Raw genomic sequence first — 16,840 nt, 5'->3', positions numbered from 1 at the left:
CACTGCCTCCTGCAGCTTGGTCAAACTCATGTTAGCAGCTTCGAGAACACTGTCCAACCATCTCGTCCTCCATTGTCCCCTTCTCCTTGCGCCCTCCATCTTTCCCAGCATCAGGGTCTTTTCCAGGGAGTCTTCTCTTCTCATGAGGTGGCCAAAGTCTTGGAGCCTCAGCTTCAGGATCTGTCCTTCCAGTGAGCACTCAGGGCTGATTTCCTTCAGAATGGATAGGTTTGATCTTCTTGCAGTCCATGGGACTCTCAAGAGTCTCCTCCAGCACCAGAATTAAAAAGCATCCATTCTTTGGCGATCAGCCTTCTTTATGGTCCAGCTCTCACTTCCATACATCACTACTGGGAAAACCATAGCTTTAACTATACGCACCTTTGTTGGCAAGGTGATGTCTCTACTGGTGATGTCCCAGTTAGTCATGTCCTTTAATTCCACCGGGTCTACTCTAAGTAGGGCTGACACTGGACGCAACTGCCAAAATAAGCTGGGGAAATGATTTGAAGAAAACTGTTCCATAAACACGCATGCCTTGGTTCTCAAACGCCTTGGCTCCCGAACAAATGGGCCCACGAACAATCGAAACCCGGAAGTGAGTGTTCTGGCTTTCGAACGGTTTTTGGAAGCAGAACATCTTGCGCGGCTTCCGATTGGAGCCAATCGGAAGCCGCGCCTTGGTTTTCGAGCGGTTCCAGGAGTCGAATGGAATCGCGGAACGCATTCTGTTTGAGAACCAAGGTACGGCTGTGTATTTGTGTTGCAGCTTACCTGTTGGTGAGTAGACCTGTTGGTGTATATAATAATAATAATAATAATAATAATAATAATATAATAATAATATATTATTTATACCCCGTCCATCTGGCTGAGTTTCCCCAGCCACTCTGGGCAGCTTCCAATCAAGAGTTAAAAACAATACAGAATTAAATATTAAAAACTTCCCTAAACAGGGCTGCCTTCAGATGTCTTTTAAAAAGAAGATAGCTGCTTATTTCCTTCACATCTGAAGGGAGGGTGTTCCACAGGGCGGGAGCCACTACCAAGAAGGCCCTCTGCCTGGTTCCCTGTAGCCTCACTTCTCGCAATGAGGGAACCACCAGAAGGCCCTCGGCGCTGGATCTCAGTGTCCGGGCTGAACGATGGAGGTGGAGATGCTCCTTCAGGTATACAGGACCCAAGAGTAGACCTGTTAGTGTAAATGGACCCAAGGCACCCTTTTATTTCACTTTGAGAAGGACTAACATTGGAGATAACCCATTGTTCTTTTAGCTGCTTAACCAGACGCCTGTTTTGTTGGTGCAAACAGATATCAACGAATGCGAAGAGGAGCCCAACATCTGCCTCTTCGGAACCTGCACCAACGCACCTGGAAGCTTCCAGTGCATCTGCCCACCTGGGTTTGTGCTCTCCGACAACGGCCGGCGCTGCTTCGGTGAGTGACTAGCCAGCAGCACGGTTTTCCCCATCCTGCCCTGGCCGGATGTCCATCCACCCCCCTCCTCTGGGACCATACTATCCTCTTGGTGGTTTTTAAAGGTAAAGGGACCCCTGACCATTAGGCCCAGTCGTGGCAGACTCTGGGGTTGTGGCTCTCATCTCGCTTTATTGGCCGAGGAAGCCGGCGTACAGCTTCCGGGTCATGTGGCCAGCATGACGAAGCCGCTTCTGGAGAACCAGAGCAGCGCACGGAAATGCCGTTTACCTTCCCGCCGGAATGGTACCTATTTATCTACTTGCACTTTGATGTGCTTTCTAACTGCTAGGTTGGCAGGAGCAGGGACCGAGCAACGGGAGCTCACCCCGTCGCAGGGATTAGAACCGCCGACCTTCTGATTGGCAAGTCCTAGGCTCTGTGGTTTAACCCACAGCGCCACCCGCGTCCCAGTAATAGGTTTTTTTAATAATATATTATAATAAATAATAATAGTAATAGGTTTAATAATAATATATAATAATAAATCATAGTAATAGGTTTAATAAGCCCTAATAGGTTTACAGGGACGCGGGTGGCGCTGTGGGTAAAAGCCTCAGCACCTAGGGCTTGCCGATCGAAAGGTCGGCGGTTCGAATCCCCGCGGCGGGGTGCGCTCCCGCTGCTCGGTCCCAGCGCCTGCCAACCTAGCAGTTCAAAAGCACCCCCGGGTGCAAGTAGATAAATAGGGACCGCTTACTAGCGGGAAGGTAAACGGCGTTTCCGTGTGCGGCTCTGGCTCGCCAGAGCAGTGATGTCACGCTGGCCACGTGACCCGGAAGTGTCTCCGGACAGCGCTGGCCCCCGGCCTCTTGAGTGAGATGGGCGCACAACCCTAGAGTCTGGCAAGACTGGCCCGTACGGGCAGGGGTACCTTTACCTTTACCTTTAATAGGTTTACAGAAAAGATTAAAGAATAAAATTATCACCGGGGGTGGGAATGAACAGCACTAATATAGGGCCGGTGCCCTGTTCTTCCTCTGCCCTGCAGACACCCGGCAAAGCTTCTGTTTCACCCGCTTCGACAACGGCAAATGTTCCGTGCCAAAGGCCTTCAACACCACCAAGGCCCGGTGCTGCTGCAGCAAGATGCCCGGGGAAGGCTGGGGAGACCCTTGTGAGCTGTGCCCGCAGGAGGGCAACGGTAGGTGACCCAGCTGGGCTGGCCTGGCATGGAGAGAGTTTGCGGGTAAACTGGATTCAGGGCCGGCCCACCTATTAGGTGGTTTGAAGCAGCTGCCTCAGGCAGCATCATCTCTTTTCATGGGAGAAATGTTGGAGGGGATGGAATAGGACGTCCCTATTTTCATCAGAGAAATGTTGGAGGGGATGGAATAGGACGTCCCTATTTTCATTAGGGAAATGTTGGAGGGGGTGGAATAGAACGTCCCTCTTTTCATGGGAGAAATGTTGGAGGGGATGGAATAGGACGTCCCTATTTTCATCAGAGAAATGTTGGAGGCCGTGAGCTCATGTGATCATTCGCAGAGACAGACAGGCAGATGCAACCAACCAAGTCACACTCAGAGCAGACGATTGACCTGAATGCATTTAAAATCTAGACTCTAGGGACTTCAGCGGGGCCCTTCTGAGTATGGCATAACGTCAGCAAGCACACAATCCAGGCGTCTTCCGTGTGCACCTAAACAACCTCAGACTGGCCTCCTCTCTGATTTCCACTGGTAATTCATTCCAGAGAGCTGCAACACGAAAAGCCCAAATAAGATTTGTTGTTGTTGTTTAGTCGTTTAGTCGTGTCCAACTCTTCGTGACCCCCTGGACCAGAGCACGCCAGGCACTCCTGTCTTCCACTGCCTCCCGCAGTTTGGTCAAACTCATGCTGGTAGCTTCGAGAACACTGTCCAACCATCTCGTCCTCTGCTGTCCCTTTCTCCTTGTGCCCTCCATCTTTCCCAACATCAGGGTCTTTTCCAGGGAGTCTTCTCTTCTCAGGAGGTGGCCAAAGTCTTGGAGCCTCAGCTTCAGGATCTGTCCTTCCAGTGAGCACTCAGGGCTGATTTCCTGAAGAATGGAGAGGTTTGATCTTCTTGCAGTCCATGGGACTCTCAAGAGTCTCCTCCAGCACCATGATTCAAAAGCATCCATTCTTTGGCGATCAGCCTTCTTGATGGTCCAGCTCTCACTTCCATACATCACTACTGGGAAAATCATAGCTTTAACTATACAGACCTCTGTTGGCAAGGTGATAGCGACAGATAAAAGCACCATGGGTTTTCACAACTTAGCCCTACTCAGAGTAGACCCATTGAAACGAAAGAGCAAAATAAGCATGCTTCGTTTTCCCTCTCTCTCTCTCTGCAGTTGCTTTCCAGGAGCTGTGCCCTTACGGTCACGGTGCGATTCCTGGACCCGGTGATACCAGGGAAGGTGAGTAACAGGAGAACAGGGCCTTTTCGGTGGTGGCTCCTTGATTGTGGAATGCTCTCCCCAGAGACACTCGGCCTTTTAAGCAGAGGCCAAATGGGATTCCTTAGCTGTGATCAAAGGGGGTTTGGACTAGATGAGCCGCAGGTCATCTCTTTAAAACTGTGATTCTACTCATCGAGTAGGAATCTCATTTGTTGCCACTTGAATCCCTCGGTTCGGGTCCTGGCCCTCTGATCGTGGATCGGGAAGCCTGTGGCCCCCAGGATCCTTGTGTGTTTATCCCCGACCATGGACCACAGAGCAGGCAGAGGACTTTATTGCAGCATTCACTGTGTTGCTCCCTTTCCAGATGTGAACGAGTGCTCCGAAAACCCGGGCATCTGCATCAACGGGAACTGCATCAACACGGACGGCTCGTTCCGTTGCGAGTGCCCGTTTGGCTACAACCTCGACTACACCGGAGTGAACTGTGTGGGTGAGTGGGGGGGGGATGTATCTGGGATGCGGAAGAGGTAGGGGTGGGATACCTAAATACTACTTTCCCCTTATATATAGTGGTCCCTCGGTTCTCAAACTTAATCCGTTCCGGAAGTCCGTTCCAAAACCAAAGCGTTCCAAAACCAAGACGCGCTTTCCCATAGAAAGCAATGTAAAACAGATTAATCCGTTCCAGACTTTTAGAAACAACCCCTAAAACAGCAATTGAACACGAATTTTGCTATCTAACGAGACCATTGATCCATAAAATGAAAGTAATAATCAATGTACTGTACTATAAAAGAAATGACAGTATTGTAGATGATAAAAATTAAAATATTTTTTTTCTTACCTGCACTGATGATAGTCATTGCTTGGATGGGGGGCTTTTATCCATTTCTGCAGTCACACAATCAATCAATCAATCAATCAATCACTAGGTTCCACACAGTCACAAAAACAAATGAACTGAAAAAGCCTCAAAAACGAAAACACAAAATATATAGCAGAAACAGAAGCGCCAAACTTAATCCGTTCCAGAAGTCCGTTTTGCCTTCCGAAATGTTCGAAAACCAAGGCGCAGCTTCTGGTTGGTGCAGGCGGCCCGGAAACAATAGCCGACAGCCACATCAGACGTTGGACTTCCAAAAAACGTTTGAAAACCGGAACAGTTACTTCCGAGTTTTTGGCGTTCGGGAACCAAGGTACACAGATGGCGCCCCATGCCCCCAGGGCACGTGCCACACCCCTGTGGGCAGCGTGTGATGCCCCGGGACACGCGCCAGCCACACCCCCGCCTGCTCTCTGCCCCCCACCCCCGCTGTAGCCTGAAGCTCTGCCACTGCCAGGATCCATCTTGGGCAGGCCGGCCGAAGGCTGGCTGCACTACTGTGGGGGACATGCCCATAGCTGTCAATTTATAGATTTGAAAATAAGGGATTAGCAGCCTCGAAAATAAGGGATCAGCAGCCAAAATAAGGGATTTTCAGAGCACAGGTATGTTCGACTTCTGAGCCCCTCCGAGCCAAAGGCAGAAAGCCCAGCCAGCAGCCAAACGAAGCCTCAAGCGGTATTTCCCACAGCGCAGCAACCCGGCAAAGGGGATGCAGCAAGGAAAACCACCATCACCTCTCCGCTGGGAAGCGCTGAGCAAAGGCGAGTCCCCAGGCAACGTGGCTGATTTGATCGGCACAAGGCATGCAAGCGCCACCCCCCAGTCGTTCTTAGACTCCTTATTGGGTGAGCAACGCAGCCAAGCAACACAGTTGGAGCCTCCCTCCTCCCTGGCCGGCAGGGAGGGAGGGAGAGGAGCTGCTTCCTTTGAAACCCGGGAGATTTAAGGGACATCATCAATAAGGGACAGCAGCGGGACACAGCGCTGGGATAAGGGAGTTTCCTGCCAAATAAGGGACAGTTGACAGCTATGGACATGCCCCTCTTGAAATAAGCGTGTTGTAAGATCTGGGCTCCCTCCGTGCAAACGGAAGGAGTAAATAGGTGAACAAAGCATATTTCTGAAAGGTACAACAGTCTCTGCCGCGTCTCAATTCTCCAAAGGACCACAGACCCCGGATAAGTGCCCGGGACCACCTGAGCTCTTGCCAATATTGAGTGGTGTCCCCCCCTGATGTTTTCGCTTGTCTCCTCTTCCTTCCCTGCCACCCCAGACACGGACGAGTGCTCCATCGGGAACCCCTGCGGCAACGGGACATGCACCAATGTGGTGGGGGGCTTCGAGTGCGTTTGCGGAGAGGGCTTTGAGCCGGGGCCTATGATGACCTGCGAAGGTTAGTGGGGATTTTGCAGGGAGGCGGGTTTGCTTGAGGGTTTGTGGCTGTTTTTATTGGCATGTTATTACGTGACAGCTGCATATTCCTGGGTTGCCAGGGGTTGTGTTAAATCGGGGGTCAGCAAACTGTTTCAGCATGGAGCCAGTCCACTGTCCCTTGTGGGGGCCGGACTATATTTTGAAGAAAAAAAAATAATGAACGAATTCCTATGCCCCACAAATAACCCAGAGATGCATTTGAAATAAAAGGGCACATTCTACTCACGTAAAAACATGCTGATTCCTGGACCGTCCACGGGCCGGATTGAGAAGGTGATTGGGCTGGATCCGGCCCCCAGGCCTTAGTTTGCCTAAGGGTAAAGGGACCCCTGACCATTAGGTCCAGTCGCCAGAGTCGGCCACGACTGGACCTAACGGTCAGGGGTCCTTTTACTTTTACCTATGGTATGCAAAATGAACCACGGAAGGAGAAGAAGGGAAGTCATTGATATTTTAAGGTTGTTTGAATGAATATTTTGAAATGGGAATTAGAAAATTGAATAAGAATTGTACATTTAAAAAATGGCTGTGGCAATCCCTTTTACCTGACCCCCATCCCTCTCTTCTGCACAGATATCAACGAGTGCGCCTTGAATCCGCTGCTCTGTGCTTTCCGCTGCATCAATGCCCTCGGCTCCTACGACTGCACCTGCCCGTCCGGCTACACTCTGCGAGACGACCGGAGGATGTGCAAAGGTGAGGAGGAAGCTCAACAAAATGTTCCCTAGATCCGCTCTGCCTGTCTGCAGCTTCCATTGCTACATTTGGTTCAGTGTTACCTGCACTGGCTGGCAGCGACCCCCAAAAGAGTTCAGGCAGAGGACATTCCCAGCCCTATATTGACGATGGCGGGGATTTTGAACCCAGGACGTTCTGTGCACCAAACTGATGTTCCGTCTCCGAGCCTATGCTCTCGTGCGTCTCCACCCCCATCGTTCCGCCCGGACACTGAGGTCCAGCGCCGAGGGCCTTCTGGCGGTTCCCTCACTGCGAGAAGCGAGGTTACAGGGAACCAGGCAGAGGGCCTTCTCGGTGGTGGCGCCCGCCCTGTGGAACGCCCTCCCACCAGATGTCAAAGAGAACAACAACTACCAGAGTTTTAGAAGACATCTGAAGGCAGCCCTGTTTAGGGAAGCTTTTAATGTTTGGTGTGTTACAGTATTTTAATACTGGTTGGTTTGTTGGAAGCCCCCCAGAGTGGCTGGGGAAGCCCAGCCAGATGGGTAGGGTAAAGGTAAAAGTAAAGGGACCCCTGAGCATTAGGTCCTGTCGCGGCCGACTCTGGGGTTGCGGCGCTCATCTCGCTTTATTGGCCGAGGGCGCCGGCGTACAGCTTCCGGGTCATGTGGCCAGCAGGACTAAGCCGCTTCTGGCGAACCAGAGCAGTGCACAGAAACGCCGTTTACCTTCCCGCCGGAGCAGTACCTATTTATCTACTTGCACTTTGATGTGCTTTCGAACTGCTAGGTTGGCAGGAGCAGGAACCGAGCAACGGGAGCTCACCCTGTCGCAGGGATTCGAACCGCCAACCTTCTGATCGGCAAGTCCTAGGCTCTGTCATTTAACCCACAGCGCCACCCGCGTGGGCAGGGTATAAATAATAAATTATTATTATCATTATTTACCCCTCTCCCTGCAGATTTGGACGAATGCGCCGAAGGCATGCACGACTGCGAATCGCATGGGATGATGTGCAAGAACCTCATTGGAACTTTCGCCTGCATCTGTCCCCCTGGCATGCAGCGTCGGCCTGATGGCGAAGGCTGCACAGGTGGCCCCCTTTTCATTGATTTCTTTTCAAAGAAGCCACAGTATTCTAGTCCTCATTACTGCGACGGAAACACATGGGCAGGACCCTGTAGAAACCTCTGGGTCCAGAAAGGCCCTTTATTTATTTGCCTATTTTATTTGCATCAAGTCCTTTCGCCTCGCCTCTCTTTATTGAACGAAGGGATATTTGGACAGAACTTTGGGGGCATCTCGTATCGCACTTGACCACGATTGCATGCATAACGTATAGGCTACATTTAAAGAAACAGACACTTGGTGGAATATAAATGTCTACCTTTTGCCTTTGGGAAGTTCTGTATAATTTCATATCATCATCAATCTTTATTACGGTCCAGAGACCCAACAAATTGTTACAAAGCAATACACAATTCATACAGCCTACCTCCAGGCTAAACAAGCATTTTGTTCAGAATATAGGGATCATTGGTTCTCACAACCACCGATAAAAACTTTGCCACTGCTAATGTTATTGCGTTGGTCCGGTCTTCCAATAGGAACCTGACATAGTGAGCCTCTGATTTTCCCAGGGAAGGTACCAGCAAGGGTAATATCAGTTCAGCCCTGGCTTGCTCATATTTTGCACAGTGCAGCAAAATATGTTTTATAGAATAGATGTCTTGAGCACACGAGCAAAGTCTGTCCTGGTAGGGAACTCCTCTCAACCTGCCATCCAACACTGCAGAAGGAAAGACGTTTCGTCTGGCTTTGGTGAAAAGCCTTCGATAATTTGGTACTATTATAATGGAGCGCGTTACTTCTGGGTTTCGCTGCTCGCGCATGCACAGACAGTCAAAATGATGTCGCGCGCATGCGCAGAAGCGGCAAATCGTGACCTGCGGGTGCGGGTTGCGTTCGCTTCTGGATGTGCTCCGCAACGGATCCCGTTCGCATCCAGAGGTACCCCTGTATAGTTCAACCTCGTGGCCTCTGAAACCGGCCCATAACAAACGTGAAGCTCACTCTTTCAACCACTTCTAACCTTCTCCCTTCGTTCCTTGCTGCCCTCAGATGAGAACGAGTGCCGGACCAAGCCAGGGATTTGCCCCAACGGACGCTGTGTCAATTCCGTGGGCAGCTACCAATGCGACTGCAACGAAGGCTTCCAGAGCAGCCCCTCTGGCACCGAGTGCCTTGGTAAGCGATAACGGTAGCTTCCCCTTGAGCTTTCGGTTGCAGTCGTCTCGTGGTGGCCTCGATGAGGCGGCTGCAGTCGTCACAGGATAGCCTGGCCGTGTTTCCAGCTCGTAGGCATTGCGTTGGAAGCACTGGAGGAGTTTGACCTTCTCCTCTTCCCGAGGAGACGGAATTGAGGGCAGAGGCAGATTTGGGAGGGGTGAGAGGATTGTGCCATTGGCTCCGCCCCCTGTGACATCAGGCTCCGCCTCTAAGCCGCAAGACATAATGAGGCTCCGCCCATCAGCGTCACTCCCCCATGGGCGCCACTAGGCAGCATTGTAGAGGGTTGGGCTAAAGGTAAAGGTAAAGGGACCCCTGACCATTAGGTCCAGTCATGACCAACTCTGGGGTTGCGGCGCTCATCTCGCTTTATTGGCCGAGGGAGCCGGCGTACAGCTTTTTGAGTCGTTCCGCAAGACGAATTTCCCTATGGGCTTGCTTTGCAAGACGAACGTCTTGCGAGTTCTTGCGAGTTTGTTTCCTTTTTCTTAAAGCCGCTAAGCCGTTAATAGCCGCTAAGCCGCTAATAGCCGTGCTTTGCAAGACGAAAAAACCACAAGACGAAGAGACTCGCGGAACGGATTAATTTCGTCTTGCGAGGCACCACTGTATATCATTAAATATATGTTTATATAAAGAATTACAATACCAGCATAGAAGGCCAGTTCTGCTTTTCTCTTTCTCTGTGTTTTACCCGCCCCCAGTAAATATGAGCTACTCCTGCATAGCAGGGGGTGGACTAGAGGACCCTTGGTTCCCTCCCATGCTCTCCCCAGCTCTCATCCCATCTAGAGTTTGGTCCCACTGCAGGTTCGGTGGCACACTCTGCTAACAGCCTACAGTTGCCTAGCGTGGGTTACCAGTGCCCGGGACAAGAACAATATTGTTCTGCCAACCTGTAACGGCACCGGCGAGGCAATTGCAGCCCACCCACCTCCTTGATCAGCCCCCGCCCTCCATTTCTCCCTTTCCACCTTCAGTTTGATGTGGATAGCAGCCATCAGAAGAATTTGAAATCGAAACAAAACAAAACAATAATATAAACAGCCGAACAAAATATGTGCCTTTGACCTGATGGAAGAACCGAAGGTTTGGGGAGGGGGCGAAGAGTGGAAATTGAGGTCTCCCTGCCTCTTGAGTGAGGCACAGACAGAGGGCGTGCTGGGTTTTTTTTCCCCCTTTTGAAATTTTCGCTCCTGGTAATTTTGTGCCCGGGGCACACACCATGCTACGCCACTGACTGCCGATCTCTTCCTCTCCCCTTCCCAGACACCCGCCAAGGATTCTGCTTCACCGAGGTGCTGCAGACCATGTGCCAGATGTCCTCGACCAACCGGCACCAGGTCACGAAATCGGAGTGCTGCTGCAACGGAGGGCGGGGCTGGGGCCCCCAGTGCGAACTCTGCCCCTTTCCTGCCACCGCCCAGTACAAGAAAATGTGCCCGCATGGGCCGGGCTACGCAACCGACGGGAGAGGTGAGCCTGTCAAGCGGGGGTCGGGCTCTGCGGGCCCCTGGGGGTCTTCCCCTAGCACCCGCAAAGTCTCTGAGTGCCCCCCACGCTCCCCCCAACCGCAACTGGCTATGCATTGGTGATGATCCTAACCTAAGGTTACCAGATTTTTTCCAAAGAATCTGGGGACACTTTTTTTTTTGAAAAGAGAAAAAAAAGTTGTTTTAAAAGTTGTTTTTTTAAGAAGTAATATCTTCTCCTCTGTGGACAGTTGGCCGGGTGGCTGGGCATGCTCGATTTGGGTTGCATGGAGGGGGGGTCAGCGGTTCCCCCAATTGACGTGCCGGGCGTCCCCAGTTCCCCTTTGGCAGTGGCAGCGGCAGTCTCAGCAGCCCGGAGCCAGCCTGGTAGTGCAGTTGGCTCTGGCTGGCTTCAAGAGCTGCTCGCTGCCATGGCGCCATTTTGCCTCGCCAGAAGTCCCCATCTGATGTGTCTTGTGCCGTTGAACCAATCACACAACATTCATTCCCTACCTACAGGACCGCCTCTCCCGGTATGCCCCACGGAGAGCCTCCAGGTCCATAAATAGCAACACCCTAGTGGTCCCGGGCCCTAAGGAAGTCAGATTAGCCTCAACCAGAGCCAGGGCCTTTTCAACACTGGCCCCGGCTGGTGGAACGCTCTGCCTCATGAGACCAGGGCCCTGCAGGATCTGATTTCTTTCCGCAGGGCCTGTAAGACAGAGTTGTTCCGCCTGGCCTTTGGCTTGGAGCCAATTTGATTCCCTCCCTCTCTTTCTTTTTTCTTTTTCCTTTCTCCTCCTGTGATGAGGCTGCATTTTAATATTTTAATGTTTCAATATTTTAATGTATTTTAATCTTGTTTTTAAGTTGTATTCATTCAACTCGGGGAGTTTGAATAAGACAAAATCGACGAGATATACTGTATTTTTCGCTCTATAGGACGCACTTTCCCCCCTCCAAAAATGAAAGGGCTGGCGAGGGCGGGATATTTATTATTATTATTATTATTATTATTATTATTATTATTATTATTTACTAATAAATCTACAACACTTAAAATATAAATCCGGGGACATTAAATGAAATCCGGGGACATTCTGGGGGCGGATTTTTGTCCGGGGACATATTTGTAAATCCGGGGACTGTCCCCGGGATACGGGGACCTCTGGTAACCATATCCTAACCATCGGCTCCTTTCCTCTCCCTCTGCAGACATTGACGAGTGCAGAGTCCTGCCCAACCTCTGCAAACACGGCCAGTGCATCAACAGCATGGGTTCGTTCCGCTGCCATTGCCGGCTCGGCTACACCAACGATATCACCGGCACATCTTGCCAGGGTAAGGGTTTTCGCGGAAGCAGGCAGCCTGGTTCCAGCCAGCAGCTAGGTGGTCCTTCCCTCTGCACCCACAAAATACAAACTTAGGATTAGGGTTCGGAGTAGGGTAGGGGTAGGGTTGAGTTGGCGTAGTGTTAGGGTTGGGGTTAGGGTTCCCTTCTTGTCAGGGAACTCTGGGAATTGTAGCTCTGGTTAGGGGGTAGGGGTAGGGTTCCCTTCTTGTCAGGGAACTCTGGGAATTGTAGCTCTGGTTAGGGGGTAGGGGTAGGGTTCCCTTCTTGTCAGGGAACTCTGGGAATTGTAGCTCTAGTTAAAGGTTAAGGGTTAGCGTTAGGGTTAGAGTTAGGGTTAGCGTCAGGGGTAGGGGTAGGGGTAGGGGTAGAGTTCCCTTTTCGCCAGGGAACTCTGGGAATTGTAGCTTTTGGAGGGGAACAGGGGGTCTCCTAACAACTCTCTGCACCCTTTTCAAACTATAGGAAGTCCCTGGCAATTTGAGAGTAATCTTCATGTGTGGGTGTCGGGATCAGGTCAGCGATAACTCACAAGGTGGCTGCGAAGTTAACTCTTCACTCAAAGAAACCAGAACAGGCCTAGTGATCACAGCAACTCTCCCCAATGAGGACTTTCCCGCTGCTCTCTAAGGCCCCTCCTCGGCCGGTTCCCTCCCAAGCAATCTGAGACGTCTCCACCTTGCCTGCCTTTGCTCCCCCTTCTTCATCCCTCTTCTGGTTCTGGGAGACCACGAGGGAGAGGAGCTGGTTGCAGCAGGAGAGGGAGACACCCTGAATTCATCACCTGCCTCATCTCTGTCTCTTGGCCTCCCCCTCCTCTCCAGCCCCTAATTCTGCACTGCTGTCTGGCACAGAATCTCCCTGCTCGCTAAACCCTGTTACGCCTTCAGCTTCCAACACCTCCAGTTTTCTCCCTCTTCTCCCTCTGACCATTCCTCATGGTCCCACCGCCACTCCCCAGGCTCTGAGCCTTCTTCCCTTGGGGGTTCCCCAACTGGTGCCCCCCCCCCACTCCTCTGCATCCGGCCAGCCCATGACAGCTTCCCAACCACACCAGACACTTCTGAACAGTCTCAAACGGGGCTGGCTCCAGATAAGGGGCAGGAGATAGGAAAAGATTAGAACAGGCCTAGGCAAACTCGGCCCTCCAGATGTTTTGGTACTACAACTCCCATCATCCCTGAACACTGGTCCTGTTAGCTAGGGGTGATGGGAGTTGTAGTCCCAAAACATCTGGAGGGCCGAGTTTGCCTATGCCTGGATTAGAAGCAGTGCAAAGCACCTCTTTGCTCTGTGCTCTGACGCCCAAGATGTGTGCTTTCAGTTGGAGGCCATTTCTTTTAGTTATTTTGAATCGTTGCAACCCACCCTGGAGCCTAAGGGACGCGGGTGGCGCTGTGGGTTAAACCACAAAGCCTAGGACTTGCCAATCAGAAGGTCGGCGGTTCAAATCCCCACGACGGGGTGAGCTGCCGTTCCTCGGTCCCTGCTCCTGCCCACCTAGCAGTTCGAAAGCACGTCAAAGTGCAAGTAGATAAATAGGTACCGCTCTGGCGGGAAGGTAAACAGCGTTTCCGTGCGCTGCTCTGGTTCGCCAGAAGCGGCTTAGTCATGCTGGCCACATGACCCGGAAGCTGTACGCCGGCTCCCTCGGCCAGTAAAGTGAGATGAGCGCCGCAACCTCAGAGTCGGCCACGACAGGACCTAATGGCCAGGGGCCCCTTTACCTTTACCCTGGAGCCTGTTGGTCAATTTATATAAAATAATAAAATAATGGGAATGCGGGAGAGGGCCTTCTCGGTCATGGCTGCTCCCAGGGAACTATGGAACTCCCTGCCTAGAGAAGTTAGAAGGGCTTCCTCTTTGTTGTCCAGCCAGGAGCTGAACACCCTTTTATTCCAACATGCCTTTAGGAACGGACTCTTTTTAAGGAAGGGGCTGCTGCTGCGATGTTTTCTTTGCTATTATTATCTGTATTTTTCATGGGTCTTTCATATACAGCCGTACCTCGGAAGTCGAACGCCTTGCGAGTCGAACGCTTTGGCTCCCGAACGCCGCAAACCCGGAAGTGAGTGTTCCGGTTTGCAAACATTCTTTGGCAACCAAACATCCGATGTGGCTTCTGATTGGTTGCAGGAGTTTCCTGCAGCCAATCGCAAGCCACGCCTTGGTTTCCGAATGTTTTGGAAGTCGAATGGTCTTCTGGAACGGAATCCATTCGACTTCTGAGGTACGAGTGTATATTGTTTCAGTTCTATTGGTGTTGAATTGCACTTTGCTGTTTCTATGTTTTCATCTTTTTCTGTTTTGTTGTTGGTTTTGTACTTTGGAAACTGCCTGGGGGAAAGACAGGACATTATTATTAATATTATTAATATTATTATTATTATATCATATTCGCTTCACCGCAGACCTAGACGAATGCAACCAGTCACCCAAGCCATGCAACTTCATCTGCAAGAACACGGAAGGAAGTTTCCAGTGTTCCTGCCCGCGAGGTTATATCTTGCAGGAAGACGGGAAGACCTGCAAAGGTAACTAAAATTTGGGGGAGAAGCTGGGGTGCCAAATGGATTTGATCTTTGCAAAGGCCAGCTGCCTCTGGAAGGCCCAGGATCAGGCCACACCATAGCTGTCAAGCGTCCCTTATTTGGCGGGAAAGTCCCTTATCCCAGCGCCATGTCCCGCTGCTGTCCCTTATTGATGATGTCCCTTAAATTTCTCTAGTTTCAAAGGAAGCAGCTCCTCTCCCTCCCTCCCTGCCGGCCAGGGAGGAGGGAGGCTCCAACTGTGTTGCTTGGCTGCGTTGCTCACCCAATAAGGAGTCTAAGGACGACTGGGGGTGGAGCTTGCATGCCTTGTGCCGATCAAATCGGCCGCGTTGCCTGGGGACTCGCCTTTGCTCAGCGCTTCCCAGCGGAGAGGTGACGGTGGTTTTCCTTGCTGCATCCCCTTTGCTGTGGAGAGCATATTAACTTATGGTCTGTGTGTGTGGCTTGGGAGCTGCATGGCCAGGGAAAAAACAATGCTGTCCAGGGTTGCAAAGACTGCAGAGAGAATAACTGGGTGCACTCTTCCCACCTTGGATCAAATCTATGCTGCCAGGTGCAATAAGAAAGCGGCAGAGATAGCGCAGGATAGTACGCACCCCAGAAATGATCTCTTTCAGCTTCTGCCTTCTGGAAGAAGGTATAGGGTTATAAAGGCCAGGACTAGCCGCCTGAGAAACAGTTTCTACGCAAATGCAATTCTGGTTCTAAACGCAGCATAAGGGGTCTCTATAGTATAGTGTATTTAAAAATGGGGTTTCAGAGTTTTTAGGGGGTTTTGAATGTTTTATGTAGTTTTTATGTAGTATTTTTGTAGATTTGTGTAGTTTTTCAATTTCATTGTTCTGCATGGGACAATGACAATAAAGATATCATATATCGTACATCGTAACTCAGCTCGTTTTCTTTACGAATCCAGACCTCGACGAGTGCTCCACGAAGCAACACAACTGCCAGTTCCTCTGCGTCAACGTCATCGGGGGTTTCAACTGCAAGTGCCCCCCTGGTTTTACCCAGCACCATTCTTCCTGCATCGGTGAGTTCCCCTGGTGCTCTCCCGAAGGCAAGGGCGAACCTTTCCTGGGATGCCGGTTCACAAAGAGAAATAAATCTGCAGGTCTCTACTGCACAAATTTGCGCGTAGCCTGTAGTTCACCCCTCGGCCCCCTGATTCCTGGACTTAACCATCCAGGGGTCCTTTACCTTTGACCTTTTTATCTGCCCCCTGCTGGCTTCAGGTCCAGTCACCTGCTGCTATCCTATAATGCAACCACTGCAAGGCATTCCACCCACAGGCCAACAGCATGAGCAATGCAAGAGTGCTTACCGGGAAAACATACCGTATTTTTTGCTCTATAAGACTCACTTTTTCCCTCCTAAAAAGTGAGGGGAAATGTGTGTGTGCGTCTTATGGAGCGAATGCAGGCTGCGCAGCTATCCCAGAAGCCAGAACAGCAAGAGGGATTGCTGCTTTCACTGCGCAGCGATCCCTCTTGCTGTTCTGGCTTCTGAGATTCAGAATATTTTTGTTCTTGTTTTCCTCCTCCAAAAACTAGGTGCGTCTTGTGGTCTGGTGCATCTTATAGAGCGAAAAATACGGTATACCTCAAGCAAGCGAGCCAAGCCGCACGCTCCATTACGAAGCCACAGATTCCCCACTGCCACCACACTGCAGTCCAGTTTGGCAACCCTTTGCAATTGGGCCAATACGGGGGCGTTGTTGGACTGTGCTTGTGTCTACTATAGATGGGGCTAGTAAAGGTAAAGTTAAGGGTATCCCGGGCCAGTCTTGACAGACTCTAGGGTTGTGCGCCCATCTCACTCTATAGGCCGGGAGCCAGCGCTGTCCACAGACACTTCCGGGTCACGTGGCCAGCGTGACGAAGCTACTCTGGCGAGCCAGAGCCACACACGGAAACGCCGTTTACCTTCCCGCTAGTAAGCGGTCCCTATTTATCTACTTGCACCCGGGGGTGCTTTCGAACTGCTAGGTTGGCAGGCGCTGGGACCGAACTACGGGAGCGCACCCCGCCGCGGGGATTCGAACCGCCGACCATGCGATCGGCAAGTCCTAGGCACTGAGGTTTTACCCACAGCGCCACCCGCGTCCCTTATAGATGGGGCTAATACGTGCCTTTTTGTTGTTGTTCATGAGATCTCTCTTCTCCTCCTCCTGCAGATAACAACGAGTGCACAGCGCAGCCCACCTTGTGCGGGGTCAAAGGTCAGTGCCTAAACACCCCTGGGAGCTACAACTGCGAGTGTCAAAAAGGGTTTGCCCTCGACACCTCTGGAAGTAGTTGCGAAGGTATGTGTGGACACAGGGAATGC

The 16,840-nt window shown here is 51.3% G+C and overlaps 1 protein-coding gene across 1 annotated transcript in view; it reads left to right on the top strand.

Annotated features, from left to right (window-relative positions):
* The window catches only part of FBN3 (fibrillin 3), a 138,011-nt gene that overhangs the window by 111,511 nt on the left and 9,660 nt on the right, over nt 1–16,840 (top strand). Inside the window, exons 49-61 of the mRNA XM_077921925.1 lie at nt 1,313–1,438; nt 2,469–2,621; nt 3,800–3,865; nt 4,215–4,340; nt 6,010–6,129; nt 6,744–6,866; nt 7,810–7,941; nt 8,970–9,095; nt 10,407–10,613; nt 11,825–11,950; nt 14,372–14,494; nt 15,429–15,545; nt 16,689–16,817. Of these exons, the coding sequence (XP_077778051.1) occupies nt 1,313–1,438; nt 2,469–2,621; nt 3,800–3,865; nt 4,215–4,340; nt 6,010–6,129; nt 6,744–6,866; nt 7,810–7,941; nt 8,970–9,095; nt 10,407–10,613; nt 11,825–11,950; nt 14,372–14,494; nt 15,429–15,545; nt 16,689–16,817 (1,674 nt within the window). The remainder of the gene's footprint in view (nt 1–1,312; nt 1,439–2,468; nt 2,622–3,799; nt 3,866–4,214; nt 4,341–6,009; nt 6,130–6,743; nt 6,867–7,809; nt 7,942–8,969; nt 9,096–10,406; nt 10,614–11,824; nt 11,951–14,371; nt 14,495–15,428; nt 15,546–16,688; nt 16,818–16,840) is intronic.

Source organism: Podarcis muralis, chromosome 18, assembly GCF_964188315.1.
Source record: "Podarcis muralis chromosome 18, rPodMur119.hap1.1, whole genome shotgun sequence".
In the NCBI taxonomy this organism is placed as follows: domain Eukaryota; kingdom Metazoa; phylum Chordata; class Lepidosauria; order Squamata; family Lacertidae; genus Podarcis; species Podarcis muralis.
The sequence above is the reverse complement of the archived record's forward strand: the minus strand, read 5'-3'. Positions and strand labels throughout refer to the sequence as shown.